This window comes from Babylonia areolata, chromosome 30, assembly GCF_041734735.1.
Source record: "Babylonia areolata isolate BAREFJ2019XMU chromosome 30, ASM4173473v1, whole genome shotgun sequence".
NCBI classification, from domain to species: domain Eukaryota; kingdom Metazoa; phylum Mollusca; class Gastropoda; order Neogastropoda; family Buccinidae; genus Babylonia; species Babylonia areolata.
The window spans coordinates 15033684-15051183 of NC_134905.1; the positions used below are offsets into that span (position 1 = coordinate 15033684).

Sequence of the window (17500 nt, forward strand, 5' to 3'; positions counted from 1 at the left end):
CTTTCTTTTTTTTTCTTCTTTTTTTTTCCATTCTACTTAATGTGATGTAAAAACAACAATAAGAAGAACAACAAACAACTATTCCTTATTCAATCAACCAGTTTGAAATGAAACCATGACTTATTATGGAAGCAATCAGTTATGCGTCACCGCCCAAAGCCACCCACCAGAAGAGGACCCTGCACAGCATAAATGTCAAAAAAAAAAAAAAAAAAAAGGCGAAACGCCCTTAGCCTTCTTAACTCACTCAGTACGGCCAGTCCTCTCTTCTCCTCTACACAGACCCCTCGGATGTCCAGTGGGTGTCTGAATGACCCAACCTTTAGCGTCCGTCGTCAGAATTGTGGTATTCTTTGTCAACTTTCACCTCTTCAGTATAAGAGCCTTCCCACTTGCAATATTTTGATGATGGTAATTGGGGTGAAACGCTGTTAACGTCGTCCCTTTCGCCGTTCGTACGGAGAGAGTTAAGGCCATCGTGGGCAGTGACTACACGTCCACTGTGTCTTCGGCTGGGCACTGGAAGGAAGACAGCGGGGGGGGGGGGGAGCTTGGGGGGTTGGGAGGGCCCCCAGGGGAGGGGGGGGGTGCCCAGACCCTCTCTCCTTCCACTGCTGTCTTCACTGTCCTCACCCTTCCCCCCACCCCCAAGGACACACACACACACACACACACACAACACCATGCCGAAACAGGGCCTCGAACCCTGATCACTGGTGAACAGAACACTGGATCACACAAGTCCAAACGCCTGACCGATTCCCTGCACTGCGCAGGGTCTCCTCTGGTGTGTGGCCTCCTGGCGACCTAACATCGATGGTTCCCTGTGGACTGCCGACGCTGGAACTGTGACCGACACAACCCCTGGGTGTGGCCGTGTATGGGGGTGGGGGTGGGGTGTGGGGGGAATCTAAATGAGCGGTGTGGGAGTAATGCCACTGAAACAGTGCAGATGATGGGGCAGCAAAAAAAAAAACAACAACAAAAAACCCCAAAAAAACCTGCACTACTCGCCCTTACAAACAACAACAACAAAGAAAAATACAACAACAAAAATGCAGTCTTCTTTGAAGTGCCATCCAGCAGAACAAACAAACAAAAAAAAACCAACAACCAAACTGTTTCAACAAGAACTGAACTCACTCCCTGGAAACGCCAACGCACCAACCAACTCACCTTGGTTGCGATGTCTTTGGAATCCTTCTCCGAGTCGTGTTCGTGAGCCTGGGCGACCTTGGCCACGAAAGCCTTGACCGTTTCACACAACACTCTGCAACACACACACACACACACACACACACACAACGTCCAGTTTGAAGTTACAGTTTCCTGGAGGTGTCAGAGCATACAGACAGATCCACATACATAAGATCACACATGCTGTAATAATATAAACTCAAAAAATGCAGCAGACGGGCACAATAGCTGAGTGGTTAAAGCGTTGGACTTTCAATCTGAGGGTCCTGGGTTCGAATCTCGGTAACGGCGCCTGGTGGGTCAAGGGCTGAAGATTTTTCCGATCTCCCAGGTCAACATAATTATGCGCAGACCTGCTTAGTGCCTGAACCCCCTTCATGTGTATAAAGCAAACAGAAGATCAAATACGCACGTTAAAGATCCTGTAATCCTTGTCAGCGTTGGATGGGTTATGCAAACAAGAACATGCCCAGCATGCACACCTTCGAAAGCAGAGTATGGCTGCCAACACAGCGGGGTAAAAACGCTCATACATGTAAAAGCCCGCTCGTGTACATACGAGTGAACGTGGGAGTTGCAGCCCATGAACGCAGAAAAAGAAGAAGAAGGCAGGAGAGGCCTGGTCTTTACATAAACCCAACGCGCTGATCAGGCCTTGAGAGAGCTTACCCTGCGTTTGTGGAGAACATTATTGTATTTGTATTTGTTTTTTTGTTTTTTTATCACAACAGATTTCTCTGTGTGAAATTCTGGCTGCTCTCCCCAGGGAGAGCGCGTCGCTACACTACAGCGCCACCCATTTTTTAAATGATTTTTTTCCTGTGTGCAGTTTTATTTGTTTTTTCTATCGAAGTGGATTTTTCTACAGAATTTTGCCAAGAACAACCCTTTTGTTGCTGTGGGTTCTTTTACGTGCGCTAAGTGCATGCTGCACACGGGACGTCGGTTTATCGTCTCATCTGAATGACTAGTGTCCAGACCACCACTCAAGGTCAAGTGGAGGGGGAGAAAATATTGGCGGCCGAGCCGTGATTTGAACCAGTGTGCTCAGATTCTCTCTTGCTTCCTAGGCGGACGCATTACCTCTAGGCCACCACTCCACATAACCAAATAACCAAATAAGCAAACATATAAAAAAAAACAAAATGTAAAACACAAGTCATTGTCGTTAAGTCACTGATGTGCTAGGACTTTTAATGTAACATATGTATATAACTGGCTTCTTTCTCATCCCCCTAACAAACAACATTAGGCACTACTAAAAAGTATCTTGATCAGAACAGTATGCACAAATATCTATTTAAAAAAAAAAAAAAAAAAAAAAAAAAAAAAATCTAAATCTTCTTCACCTTTACAGTCTACTTTTGAATGGGAAATGAAATGCTGAAGATGAAGTTGCTGAGGATTTGTGAAACATAATATAACTATCTACATTTTACCACCACCCCCATCCCCCACTCCCTACCGCCTTATACACTCCCTCCCCCCCTTACACCACAACATACTTAGCGGAAGACATGATGACCTGGTAGTCATCGCAGTGGAGGATCTTGATGAAGTGGTCAGCCACACACTCACTCTCTCTCTCTCTCTCCCCCATCACACACAGACCCCCCCAACACACACACACACAATGATATACTTTGTTGAAGAGATGATGACTTGGTGGTCATCACAGTGGAGGATCTTGGACAGGTGGTCAGCCACACAAAACACATCCCCCTCCCCTCTGCGTCCCTCCCCCCCTCCCCCTCCCCCCACACACAAGTGGTCAGCCACACACACACACACACACACACATACCCTCCCACACACATACAGGTGCACACGCTCTCCCCAACACACCCCTCCTACCCCTCCCCCCCCTCCACACACACACCACAACCTACTTTGCAGAAGAGATGATGACCTGGTGGCTGTCACAGTGGAGGATCTTGAACATGTGGTCAGCCACACACACACACACACATACAGATGTACACACCCTCACCCCCCACCCCTCCCCACCCTTACCCCCCCCCACACACATACACACTCCCACCCACCCCTACAGCACAACATACTTTACAAAAGAGATGATGACCTGAGTGGCTGACACATTGGAGGATCTTCAACATGTGGTCAGCCACACACACCCTCCCACACACATACAGATGCACACACCCTCCCAACACCCCCCCCCCCCCCGACACACACACACATTCCCAGCCCCCCTACACCACAACGTACATTGCAGAAGAGATGATGAGATGATGACCTGGTGGTTGTCACAGTGCAGGATCTTGGACAGGTGGTCAGCCACACACACACACACACACACACACACACATACAGATGCACACACCCTCCCCATCACACCTCTCCTACCCCCGCCACACACACTCCCACCCTCCCAACACCACAACGTACTTTGCAGAAGAGATGATGACCTGGTGGTCGTCACAGTGCAGGATCTTGGACAGGTGGTCAGCAACACACACACACACACACACACAGATGCACACACCCTCCCCACCCCAGCCCCCTTCACCCCAACCCTCCCCCCCCCTCTCACACCCCCTACACCACAACCTACTTTGCAGAAGAGATGATGACCTGGTGGTCATCACAGTGGAGGATCTTGGAGAGGTGGTCAGCCACGCTGTCCTCGTACTGAGAGATGGGGTCCATCTGCTGGGACAGCTTGCGGGGAGGGGGCATGTTGCCCTCGTACGTCCAGATGCTCCACCTTGACACACACACACACACACACATACAGATAGAGAGAGAGACACACACACACACACACAGACACTCACACATACAGACAGAGATAGAGAGAGAGACACACACAACACACACACAGATAGAGAGAGAGACACACACACACAGACAGAGAGAGAGAGACACACACACAGATAGAAAGAGACACACACAGACACACAGAGAGAAAGAGAGAGAGAGAGACACACACACACACAAACAGAAAGAGAGAGAGAGAGACGCACACACACATACACGAATATACACACGGACACAGACAGACACACACATAAACACAGACAGACAGACAGACACACACACACACATGCAAACCACACACACACGCACACAGACATACACAGACAAACTCACACATACACACAAACGCACAGACAGACAGACAGAAACAAACATCGACACACAGAATGTGTCTATCAGATCACTCCAACTGTACACAAACAGACAGAACATTCTCAAGACAGCCACAGCACACTTGTGTCTATCTACATGACAGACAGAACGGTATCAGGTCGTCATAATATACCCGTACCAATCAAACTACTCCACTCATATACACAGACAGGCAGACAGAATGGTCTTTAATGTTTCATTTCACACATGAAATTCTTCAGGAAATGAGGATGCTGTGTATGGAAGGAAAAGTGAGGTGGTACTATAAGGGAGGCTACTGCCTGCAGCTACTTTTGATTTATAACAATAATAATAATAATAATGGTATTTATATAGAGCTGAATCTTATGCAGAGACAAATCAAAGCGCTTTCGCACCAGTCATTCACACGCATGCATAACTCTAAAACTGGAGAAACTGAAGACAAGGAAGAGGCAGGGAAGGGAGGCTGTTTTGGGAAGAGGTGGGTTTTAAGGCCAGACTTGAAAGAGCCGAGTGCGGAGACCTGACGAAGTAAAAGAGGAAGTTCATTCCAATTGCAAGGTCCAAGAGACAGAGAAAGAACGGCGCCCAACAGTCGAACGTTTGAATCTGGGTATGCGTAAACTGAGTGGATCCGAAGCCGATCGCAGAGAGCGAGATGGAGTGTAGAGGTGAAGGCAGCCACAGTTGATTTCTCAAAAAAGAAAAAAAAAAGAAAAAGAAAAAGAAAAAAAAGGCTCTGAGCTCGACGCACAGTTGTAAACTACACTCCCACTGATTCTTCCTCAAGCAGTGTACTGCATGCATCCTTTTCAACACCTCTTAAACTTTTCAGCGTAGCTCTCACATAATACACTGCTTTTCGTCACCATGTAGGTTTGCCGATTCATTTTTTTTGTGTCCTTTCTAAATTTACGATTCGAACTGCTGACAGGTCTCTGAGGCCACTGCAACTGTCTGATAAAATCTAGAGCGCACAATTTTCTTCCCCCTCACCCCCGCCTTGTCTCCCTTTCCTCCCAAAAACGGCCATGTAATTTTTTTTCGTACTTCTAAGAAGCGGTGACATTTTTGATGGCTTTTCAGAACGAACACAAACAAATCTGGAACAATTTGCCTGTCTGTCTGCCACCACTCTATCTCTTTGTCCATCAGCACGTACACACACACACACACACACACGCACACACACGCACACACACACACAAACACACACACACACACACGCACTCACACACACACACACACAAACACACACACGCACTCACACACACACGCACACGCACACACACAAACACTCACACACACACACACACACACACACACACACACACACACCCCTGTGGCCGGCGACCGCAAGACAGACAGACCGTCCGTTCCTCTCACCTGTCCAGCATCTTGATCTGCGAGTGCTCCAAGCGTTCCAGAGCAGCAGGCAGCATGGTGTCGTCGTCGAAGGCGGCTCCCCAGCCCAGCACCCGCGCCAGGTCGTTGCCCGTGCCGAACGGCAGCACTCCTACCTGGCACTGCCACGCCCACCACCATACAATGACATGTCAGTCAGTGTCAGTGTCAGTGTCACCACCATGCCCGGCAGTCAGTCATAATGGATGCAATCAGCAACAGCAATAATGATATTAACAATAATAATGGTAATGATGATGATGATGATAATAATAATAATAGTACTTATGAGAATGATAATGATAATAGTAACAAGAAGAAGAAAAGGTAGTAGAAGAAGAAGAAGAAGAAGAAGAAAAAAAAGAAAAGAAAAATAGTAGTAGCAGTAATAATAATAACATTTAATACTAATACTGCTAATAATGATAATGATAATAACAATAATAACATTAACAATACTAACACTACTAACAACAACAACAACAAATAAGTAACAACAATAAAACAACAACAACAACAATAACAATAATAATAATAATAATAATAATTCTACTAGTGGATAGGAAGGAGCAACTTTGTTTCTGCATTTACAACAAAGAATAATATTTCATTCAAACCTTTTGACCCCATTTACAACAGAATATTCAATTCAAACTTTTGACCCTGCTTATGACAAGGAGGATGTGAAGCGACATCATTGGTATTAAAAATTAACAACAAAAAATTATTATTAAAAAAAAGTAAACAGCAACTAAAACACATGATTGGTAAAAAAAAAGAAAAAGAAAAAAAAAGAAAAAAAAAAAGAAGAGGAGATATGATCTTGTAATCCTTCCCATTTTGATAAATTTCCCCACTTTCAAACACATTCTCTTCCTTGCTTTCAACAAACTGTAGAAATTAAAAGAGAGAGAGAGAGAAAAAAAAAAGGATTTCAGATTCAAATACTTCTTTGGAATGAACTCATTCAGAAAGTCAGCAAATTTCAGGCATTCCACGATAAAATCATTTTTTTTCTCCAGTCACATCATTATTGCAGTTGTAAATGTGGACTGCTATGACATCTACCAGTCTCTAAGTGACTATTATACCTGAACCAAATTGATAATAAACAACCCCCCCCCCCCCCCCTAAAAGAATAATTCACAGACAAGACAAGACAAGACAAGAACACCCCCTCGAAGGTAATAGATAAGTAACAATACTTTTTTTTTCACATTCAGCCCTCGCCCTAAAAAGGGACTTGCGATGAAGAAGCAAAAAGTGAGCGAAAGGGATCAGATCAAAAGACAATCAAAATACATGTATCCCTATGACGGGCGCAATAGCCCAGTGGTTAAAGCGTTGGACTTTCAACCTGAGGGTCCCGGGTTCGAATCACGGTGACGGCGCCTGGTGGGTAAAGGGTGGAGATTTTTACGATCTCCCAGGTCAACACATGTGCAGACCTGCTTAGTGCCTGAACCCCCTTCGTGTGTATATGCAAACAGAAGATCAAATACGCACGTTAAAGATCCTGTAATCCATGTCAGCGTTCGGTGGGTTATGGAAACAAGAACATATCCAGCATGCACACCCCTGAAAGCGGAGTGTGGCTGCCTACATGGTGGGGTAAAAACGGTCATACACGTAAAAGCCCACTTGTGTGCATACGAGTGAAAGTGGGGGTTGCAGCCCACGAACAAAGAAGATGTATCCCTATTTCCAAATTATACCACCATTCACAGCCATTCCACCCAGAAATTAACAACAACAAAAAACACACCAAAAACAGAAACACACACACACGCACACACAAAACCGGGGCGTGCATACACAAAAACAAACCTTCCTTCACAATTAAACCCTACCCCACCACTAGTTCACACACATACACACACACACACACACACACACACACACACAGCAAAAGCGACAGCCATTGCAACACAAGAGGTAACACTGACCTGTTTATGAAGGTCTAATTTATCGATTTCCGACAGCACCCATCCTATACTGCCGTCTCCCCCACATATCAATATACGGAATGAGTCGAATCTTTGGAAAAGCTTCAGCCTGCGACAACAGACAACAAGAGAAAAATCAATCAGGTCAAGTCAACTTGTATTTGTGTCTGTATTTCTTTTTATCACAACAGATTTCTCTGTGTGAAATTTGGGCTGCTCTCCTCAGGGACAGCGCGTCGCTACACTACAGCGCCACCAATTTTTTGGGGTATTTTTTCCTGCGTGCAGTTTTATTTGTTTTTCCTATTGAAGTGGATTTTTCTACAGAATTTTGCCAGGAACAACCCTTTTGTTGCTGTGGGTTCTTTTACGTGTGCTAAATGCTTGCTGCACATGGAGAGAGAGAGGTGCGAGTGAGAGAGAGAGAGAGAGAGAGAATAGAAATGAAATAAAAATTCTTTATTAAGAATAGCCTACAATGCTTTAATCCCGAAGGAGATTAACTCACTCAGTACGGCCAGCCCTCTCTTCTCCTCTACACAGACCCCTCGGAAGTCCAGTGGGTGTCTCAATGACCCAACCTTTAGCTTCTGTCGTCAGAATTGTGGTATTCTTTGTCAACATTCACCTCTTCAGTATAAGAGCCTTCCGCTTGCAATATTTTGATGGTGGTAAGTGGGGTGAAACGCTGTTAACGTCGTCTCTTTCGCCGTTCGTATGGAGAGAGTTAACAATCAAAACAAAACCATGTATAAAATACAAAAGTTGCAAAAAATAAGAGAGAGGGAGACAGAGTGAGCTTGTGAGCATTTTGATTTTTTTAAAAATGGGGAGAAAGTTCTCTTGCTTGTCTTCCCAGTGTGAATGATAATACATCAATGGGCACAATACATCAATGGGTAATACCAATGAATATCAATGGACAATATATCCATAATAACATATATCAATGAATAGCAAACGCTTGATGATCGACCATCCATGTGAGGATGCACCTAGAGCTAACTTACCCTAGGTATGGACCACTGTTCATGAGATCAAACACCTGTAGATGTAGCTAGCACTAACTTACTTCGGGTAAGTACCACCATTCATGATGAGATCAGAAACCTGTAGGTGCAGCTAGCACTAACTTACCCCCAGGTAAGGACCACCATTCATGAGACCAAACAGCTGTAGATGTATCTAGCACTAACTTACACCGGATAAGGACCGCCATTCATGATGAGATCAGAAACCTGTAGGTGCAGCTAGCACTAACTTACCCCCAGGTAAGGACCACCATTCATGATGAGATCAGAAACCTGTAGGTGCAGCTAGCACTAACGTACCCCCAGGTAAGGACCACCATTCATGAGATCAAACAGCTGTAGATGCAGCTAGTGCTATAACACCTGTAGATGCATCTAGCGCTAACGTACCCCGGGTAGGGACCACCATTCATGAGATCAAACACCTGTAGGTGCAACTTGTGCTATAACACCTGTAGATGTAGCTGGCACTAACTTTCCCTGGGAAAAGACTTGCATTCATGAGACCAAACAGCTGTAGATGTATCTAGCACTAACTTACACCGGATAAGGACCGCCATTCATGATGAGATCAAACACCTGTAGACACATCTAGTGCTAACTTACCCTGGGTAAAGACTTCCATTCATGAGATCAAACACCTGTAGACACATCTAGTGCTAACTTACCCTGGGTAAAGACTTGCATTCATGAGATCAAACACCTGTAGGTGTAGCTGGCACTAACTACACCGGATAAGGACCGCCATTCATGATGAGATCAAACACCTGTAGACACATCTAGTGCTAACTTACCCTGGGTAAAGACTTCCATTCATGAGATCAAACACCTGTAGACACATCTAGTGCTAACTTACCCTGGGTAAAGACTTGCATTCATGAGATCAAACACCTGTAGGTGTAGCTGGCACTAACTACACCGGATAAGGACCGCCATTCATGATGAGATCAAACACCTGTAGATGTAGCTAGCACTAACTTACTTCAGGTAAGGACCACCATTCATGATGAGATCAGAAACCTGTAGGTGCAGCTAGCACTAACTTACCCCCAGGTAAGGACCACCATTCATGAGATCAAACGCCTGTAGATGCAGCTAGTGCTAACGTACCCCGGGTAGGGACCACCATTCATGAGATCAAACACCTGTAGGTGCAGCTTGTGCTATAACACCTGTAGATGTAGCTAGGACTAACTTACCCTGGGTAAAGACTTGCATTCATGAGATCAAACAGCTGTGGATGTAGCTGGCACTAACTTACTACCGGGTAAGGACCGCCATTCATGATGAGATCAAACACCTGTAGACACATCTAGTGCTAACTTGCCCTGGGTAAAGACTTCCATTCATGAGATCAAACACCTGTAGGTGTAGCTGGCACTAACTTACACTGGATAAGGACCGCCATTGATGATGAGATCAAACACCAGTAGACACATCCAGCACTAACCCTGGGCAAAGACTTGCATTCATGAGATCAAACAACTGTAGAAACAGCCAGCACTAACTTACCACCGGGTAAGGACCACCATTCATGAGATTAAACACCTGTAGGTGCAGCTAGTGCTATAACACCTGCAGATGAAGCTAGCGCTAACTTACCCCCAGGTAGGGACAAACATTCATGAGATCAAACACCTGAAGGTGTAGCTAGAGTTAACTTACCCCAGGTAAGTACCACCATTCATGAGATCAGACACCTGTAGATGCAGCTAGAGCTAACTTACCCCAGGAAGGGACAAACATTCATGAGATCAAACACCTCAAGGTGTAGCTAGGGCTAACTTACCCCGGGTAAGGACCACCATTCATGAGATCAAACACCTGGGCGGGGTTCATCAGTTGCTTGAAACGTCTCAGAAACTTGACACCCTGTTGACACACACATGGACATGGTCCGTTTAACAATGTAAAGCCCACACACTTTACAGCAACAACATCCATCCATGGTTCAACTTTAAAACAACAACATCCACGGTTCTTGTGAACTCCACACACTTTAAAGCAACAACATCCATGGTTCTTGTGAACTCCACACACTTTAAAACAACAACATCCATGGTTCTTGTGAACTCCACACACTTTAAAACAACAACATCCACGGTTCTTGTGAACTCCACACACTTTAAAACAACATCCATGGTTCTTGTGAACTCCACACACTTTAAAACAACATCCACGGTTCTTGTGAATTCCACACTTTAAAACAACATCCACAGTTCTTGTGAACTCCACACACTTTAAAACAACATCATCCATGGTTCTTGTGAACTCCACACACTTTAAAACAACAACATCCATGGTTCTTGTGAACTCCACACACTTTAAAACAACAACATCCACGGTTCTTGTGAACTCCACACACTTTAAAGCAACAACATCCACGGTTCTTGTGAACTCCACACACTTTAAAGCAACAACATCCATGGTTCTTGTGAACTCCACACACTTTAAAACAACAACATCCACAGTTCTTGTGAACTCCACACACTTTAAAACAACATCATCTATGGTTCTTGTGAACTCCACACACTTTAAAACAACAACATCCACGGTTCTTGTGAACCCCACACACTTTAAAACAACAACATCCACGGTTCTTGTGAACTCCACACACTTTAAAACAACATCATCCACGGTTCTTGTGAACTCCACACACTTTAAAACAACAACATCCACGATTCTTGTGAACTCCACACACTTTAAAGCAACAACATCCACGGTTCTTGTGAACTCCACACACTTTAACACAACATCATCCACGGTTCTTGTGAACTCCACACACTTAAAAACAACAACATCCACGGTTCTTGTGAACTCCACACACTTTAGCAACAACATCCATGGTTCTTGTCAAGCGCTCACACTTTAAAACAACATCCCCCCCCCCTCCCCATTCCACCCCCCCACCCCCATACACACCCACACATCTCACCCACCCACATAGACACTACCAACCCTACAACACACACACACACATACCACACACCCTCCAACCCACACACCCAAACCCTCCCACCCACACCTCCAACCCACCTGATTGTCACCGCTCTTGGTGTTGACGTAGACGAGGAGCGGTGAGGTGCCCGGGGGTCGAGTCCCCTCCCAGTAGCCGTCCGAGTCGATGGAGCTGATGGCGGTGGGGGGCAGGATGGACAGGCGACACTGGCCCAGCGGGCACTTCCGCGGGAAGCTGTCTCGGCAGCTCCCATGCAGCTGTGACACGTCGTCACACACACACTTGTATTTGTATTTGTATTTCTTTTTATCACAACAGATTTCTCTGTGTGAAATTCGGGCTGCTCTCCCCAGGGAGAGCGCGTCGCTACACTACAGCGCCACCCATTTTTTTGGTTGTATTTTTTTCCTGCGTGCAGTTTTATTTGTTTTTCCTATTGAAGTGGAATTTTCTACAGAATTTTGCCAGGAACAATCCTTTTGTTGCCGTGGGTTCTTTTACGTGCGCTAAGTGCATGCTGCACATGGGACCTGGGTTTATCGTCTCATCCGAATGACTAGCGTCCAGACCACCACTCAAGGTCTAGTGGAGGGGGAGAAAATATCGGCGGCTGAGCCGTGATTCGAACCAGCGAGTTCAGATTCTCTCGCTTCCTAGGCGGACGTGTTACCTCTAGGCTGTCACTCCATGCTGGGTCGTGTTGAGGTGTGCTGTGCTGTGTTGAATCATGTTGTGTCATGTACTATGTCAGGTTGGTCCAGCTGCACTGCACTGTATTGTATTGTAATGCGTTTTTTTTGTTGTTGTTTTTTTATATATATATTTTTTTTTTATCTATTTATTTATTTTATTTTCATTATCATTATTATTTATTTATTTATTATCATTTAAAAAAAAAATTATATTATTATTATTTAGTTAGTTAGTTTATTTTATTTTATTTTATTTATTTATTTTTTATATATTTTTTTTTTCTCAAGGCCTGACAAAAGCTTGGCAGATGTGGTGTAGCGTGTATGGATTTGTCCGAACGCAGTGACGCCTCCTTGAGCTACTGAAACTGAAACTGAAACTGTGTCGAGCCATGCTGTCGTTTCATGTTGTGTTGTGTCGTGTTGCACAGCACCACAGTGTACTGTACTGCATTGTGCTGTCTTGCATTATACTGTATTGTGATGTACTATTTTGTGTTGTGTTGCGTTGTGTAGTACTGCACTGCACTATACTGTGTGTTGTGTCACATTGTGTTGTATCATGATGTACCGCACTGAACCATATTACGTTGTGTTGTGTTATACTATATACTGCGTTGTGTTTTGTTGTGTCATATTGTATTGTCTTGCGCTATATTGTGTTTTATCACAATGCATTTCATTATATCATATTGTATTGCACGGTACTATGCTGTGTTTTTTGTACGCTTACAGTTGACTTCATCAAGTTTTTGCGCCTTATAAATATCATTATTAGTAGTAGTTCTTTTTTTTTTTATGTGTATATGTATTATTTATTTATTTACTTACTTCTTTTTATTTTGTTCCCTTTTTTTATTAGCATTTTTTTTCTTTCTTTATCTATCTATTATTCATTTTATTTATTTATTTATTTTATTTTTTCTTTTCTCAAAGCCTGACTAAGCGCGTTGGGTTATGCTGCTGGTCAGGCATCTGCTTGGCAGATGTGGTGTAGCGTATATGGATTTGTCTGAACGCAGTGACGCCTCCTTGAGCTACTGATACTGATACTGATACTGTGTTTTGTAATATTGTATTGTATTGTACTACATTGTGTTGTGTTGCCTTGTGTTGTGTCATATCATATTGTATTACACTGTACTATATTGCATTGTGTTGTATCACACTGTATTGTATTATATTGATTTGTATTACATTGTACTATTTTGCATTGGGTTGTGTCACATTGCACTGTGTTATATTGAATTGTATTGCATTGCATTGTACTATTTTGCATTGGGTTGTGTCACATTGCACTGCGTTATACTGAATTGTATTGCATTGTACTATTTTGCATTGGGTTGTGTCACATTGCACTGTGTTATACTGAATTGTATTGCATTGCATTGTACTATTTTGCATTGGGTTGTGTCACATTGCACTGTGTTATATTATATTGCATTGCATTGTACTGTTTTGCATTGGGTTGTGTCACACTGCACTGTGTTATACTGAATTGTATTGCATTGCATTGTACTATTTTGCATTGGGTTGTGTCACATTGCACTGTGTTATACTGAATTGTATTGCATTGCATTGTACTATTTTGCATTGGGTTGTGTCACATTGCACTGCGTTATACTGAATTGTATTGCATTGCATTGTACTGTTTTGCATTGGGTTGTGTCACATTGCACTGTGTTATATTGTATCACATCATACAATATTGTGTTGTGCTGCTTCTCTCTCTGAAGTGTACATGGATTCAGTCTGCACGCTTCGACACCTCCCTCAAAACAAAGAACTGCTTCAATGACCAATGCTGACGCTTACCATAACATTACGATGTCTTCATCATTATTATCAACCTTCATCACCACCATCAATATTCAACGTAATATCATCATTATTATCCCTAAAAAAAAAAAAAAAAAAATATATATATATATATATATATATATATATATATATATTTTTTTTTTTTTTTTTTTTTTTTTTTTTAAAGCATAAAATTGTTATACACAAATACAAGAGCAACACTATACATTGAAATAAAACTACATTTTGAAATGTTAAGTGGCATACATACAAAAATAGAGACAAAAATTAGAATAATAAAGAAAGAGAGAGAGAGAGAGAGAGAGAGAGAGACAGACAGACAGACACACACACACACACAGACACACACACACACACAGACAGAGGGTGTACAACTACATTACGAAATGTTACATGGTACCATATAAAAATTGAGACAAAAATTAAAATAATAAAGAGAGAGAGACAGAGACAGACAGACAAGAGGATGGGGTGGTAGCATGGCATGACACCAAAGGCAATGGAGGTCTTGGAGGCCGAGAACACACACACACACACACACACACACACAGAAACAAAGACAGAGGGTGGGGGTGGTACCATGGCGCGGCACCAGAGGCAGCGGAAGTCCTGGAGGCGGAGGACGCTGCCACAGGTTTTATCACAGACCACACACTTGGCGCTGACGGGCAGGTTTCCCTCCATCCACTGGTGAGGCATGGAGATCTGTGACCCAAGACCACACCTTGTTTGTCATCAACACTCTGTCATCCTCATGTTGTTGATGATGATGATGATGGTGGTGGTGATGATGATAACAATGATGATGACGGTGGTAATGATGGTGATGATGATGGTGATGGTGGTAGTGGTGATGGTGGTAGTGACGATGATGGTGGTGGTGATGATGATAACAATGATGATGATGGTGGTAATGATGGTGATGATGATGATGATGGTGGCAGTGGTGATGGTGGTAGTGACGATGATGGTGGTGGCGATGATGATAACAATGATGATGATGGTGGCAGTGGTGATGGTGATAATGATGATGGTGATGGTTGTGGTGGTGATGGTGGTAGTGATGATGATGGTGGTGATGATAACAATGATGGTGGTGGTAATGATGATGGTGATGATGATGATAATGACGGTGGTGGTAATGATGATGGGGATGGTGATGGTGATGGTGGTGGTGGTGATGGTGGTTGTGATGATGATGGTGGTGGTGATGATGATAACAATGATGATGATGGTGGTAATGATGGTGATGATGATGATGATGGTGGCAGTGGTGATGGTGATAATGATGATGGTGATGGTTGTGGTGGTGATGGTGGTAGTGATGATGATGGTGGTGATGATAACAATGATGGTGGTGGTAATGATGGTGATGGTGATGGTGATGGTGGTGGTGGTGATGGTGGTTGTGATGATGATGGTGGTGATGATGATAACAATTATGGTGGTGGTAATGATGATGATGATGATGGTGGTGGTGGTAGTGGTGATGGTGGTAGTGACGATGATGGTGGTGGTGATGATGATAACAATGATGATGATGGTGGTAATGATGGTGATGATGATGGTGGTAGTGATGATGATGATGATGGTGGTGATGATGATAACAATGATGGTGGTGGTAATGATGGTGATGATGACGGTGATGGTGGTAGTAGTGATGGTGGTAGTGATGATGATGGTGCTAATCATGACGGTGATGATGATGGTGATGGTGATAATGATGATGGGGATGATGATGGTGACGATGACGGGGATGGTGATGGTGATGGTGGTGATAACAATTATGGTGGTGGTAATGATGATGATGATGATGATGATGATGATGATGATAACAGTGATGATGATGATGGTGATGATGGTGATGGGGGCATGAAGATTTGTAACTGTCACATCTTGTTCCTCATCACTGTCATCATGATGATAATGATAATGGTAATGGTGATAGTGAAGATGATGATGGGTATGATGATGGTGGTGGTGGTGGTGCTGCTGCTGCTGATGACGATGATGATGGTGGTGGTAATGATGATGATGATGATAATGGTAATGATGACGATGATGATGATGATAGGGCAAGGAGATATGTGACCATTGTGACATTGATGATGGTTTGTACTTCCCCAAAACAAAGTCTAATACCAGTTCACACCTGGGTAAAGAATAGAATAGAATATGTCTTTATTACCAAGTGTACCTGGGTCACAAGGAATACTAGGGGGTGGGGGTGGGGGTGGGGGTGATAGTACATAACAAGATATTAACATAAATCGAAAATTATACACAAACACAGATACAGTAGAAATTAGGATACATACAAGTGCATATCAATATAAAAACTTGTGCATACTCACACATGCATGCGCTGCACACATGCACACACACTAACTATCTCTCTCTCTCTCTCTCTCTCTCTCTCTCTCTCTCACACACACACACACACAAACTCTCTCTCTCTCTCACACACATTTTAACAGAAGCTGCATATTACATGTGGATGGGGATGATGACTAGATCTTCAGGTAGATGGTTGTTGATTACACAATTCTATTTATCATACTGGATTTGTTCGAGAGACAGGGCATTGACTGCTGTGGGGAAAAAGCTATTGGCAAAGCAATTGCTTTTCGTCCTTATACTTCTGTACCGTTGACCAGAGGGGGGGGAACATCCCCAAAAGTGAGGAAAATCGAACTTAAGTATCCCCCCCCACCCCACCCCCCCTTCCTCCAAAGGACAAAACACCGTGCCAAAACAGGGCCTCGGATCCTGATCACTGGTGAACGATGGATCAGAAGTCCGATGGCTGATTGATTCTGCCCCAGCATCATCATCCACCCCCCCCGCCCCCCCAACAACATTTTAACACCCTGAAGCCTGTGACTGAGAGCATGGTATGTAAAATATTTTGGCACTGAAAATGAAGTCTACTTTGACGGGCGCAATAGCTGAATGGTTAAAGCGCTGGACCCTCAATCTGAGGGTCCCAGGTTCGAATCACGGTAACGGCGCCTGGTGGGTAAAGGGTGGAGATTTTTCCGATCTCCCTGGTCAACATATGTGCAGACCTGCCAGTGCCTGAACCCCCTTCGTGTGTATACCCGACATTTTAACACCCCAAAGCCTGTGACTGAGAGCATGGTATGTAAAATATTTTGGCGCTGAAAATGGGACTTGAATACATTTCTCCCCCCCCCCCCCCCCCCCCCCCCCCCACCCTCTCACACAACATCCCTGCTGAAACCGGGTATCGAACACTGGTGAACACTGGATCAGAGGTCCACCATCCCATCGACAGATTCTGTCCCAGCACCA

At 43.9% G+C, this 17500-nt stretch overlaps 1 protein-coding gene across 8 annotated transcripts in view; it reads right to left on the reverse strand.

Moving 5' to 3' along the window:
- LOC143275352 (diacylglycerol kinase delta-like) overlaps nucleotides 1-17500 on the reverse strand; it is a 314465-nt gene that overhangs the window by 52033 nt on the left and 244932 nt on the right. For all 8 annotated transcript variants that reach the window (XM_076579394.1, XM_076579393.1, XM_076579395.1 and 5 more), the window contains 7 exons: nucleotides 14765-14890; nucleotides 11750-11929; nucleotides 10503-10585; nucleotides 7683-7791; nucleotides 5719-5858; nucleotides 3773-3925; nucleotides 1177-1270 (listed from right to left, as the gene is read on the reverse strand). In XM_076579394.1, coding sequence (XP_076435509.1) covers nucleotides 1177-1270; nucleotides 3773-3925; nucleotides 5719-5858; nucleotides 7683-7791; nucleotides 10503-10585; nucleotides 11750-11929; nucleotides 14765-14890 — 885 coding nt within the window. The remainder of the gene's footprint in view (nucleotides 1-1176; nucleotides 1271-3772; nucleotides 3926-5718; nucleotides 5859-7682; nucleotides 7792-10502; nucleotides 10586-11749; nucleotides 11930-14764; nucleotides 14891-17500) is intronic.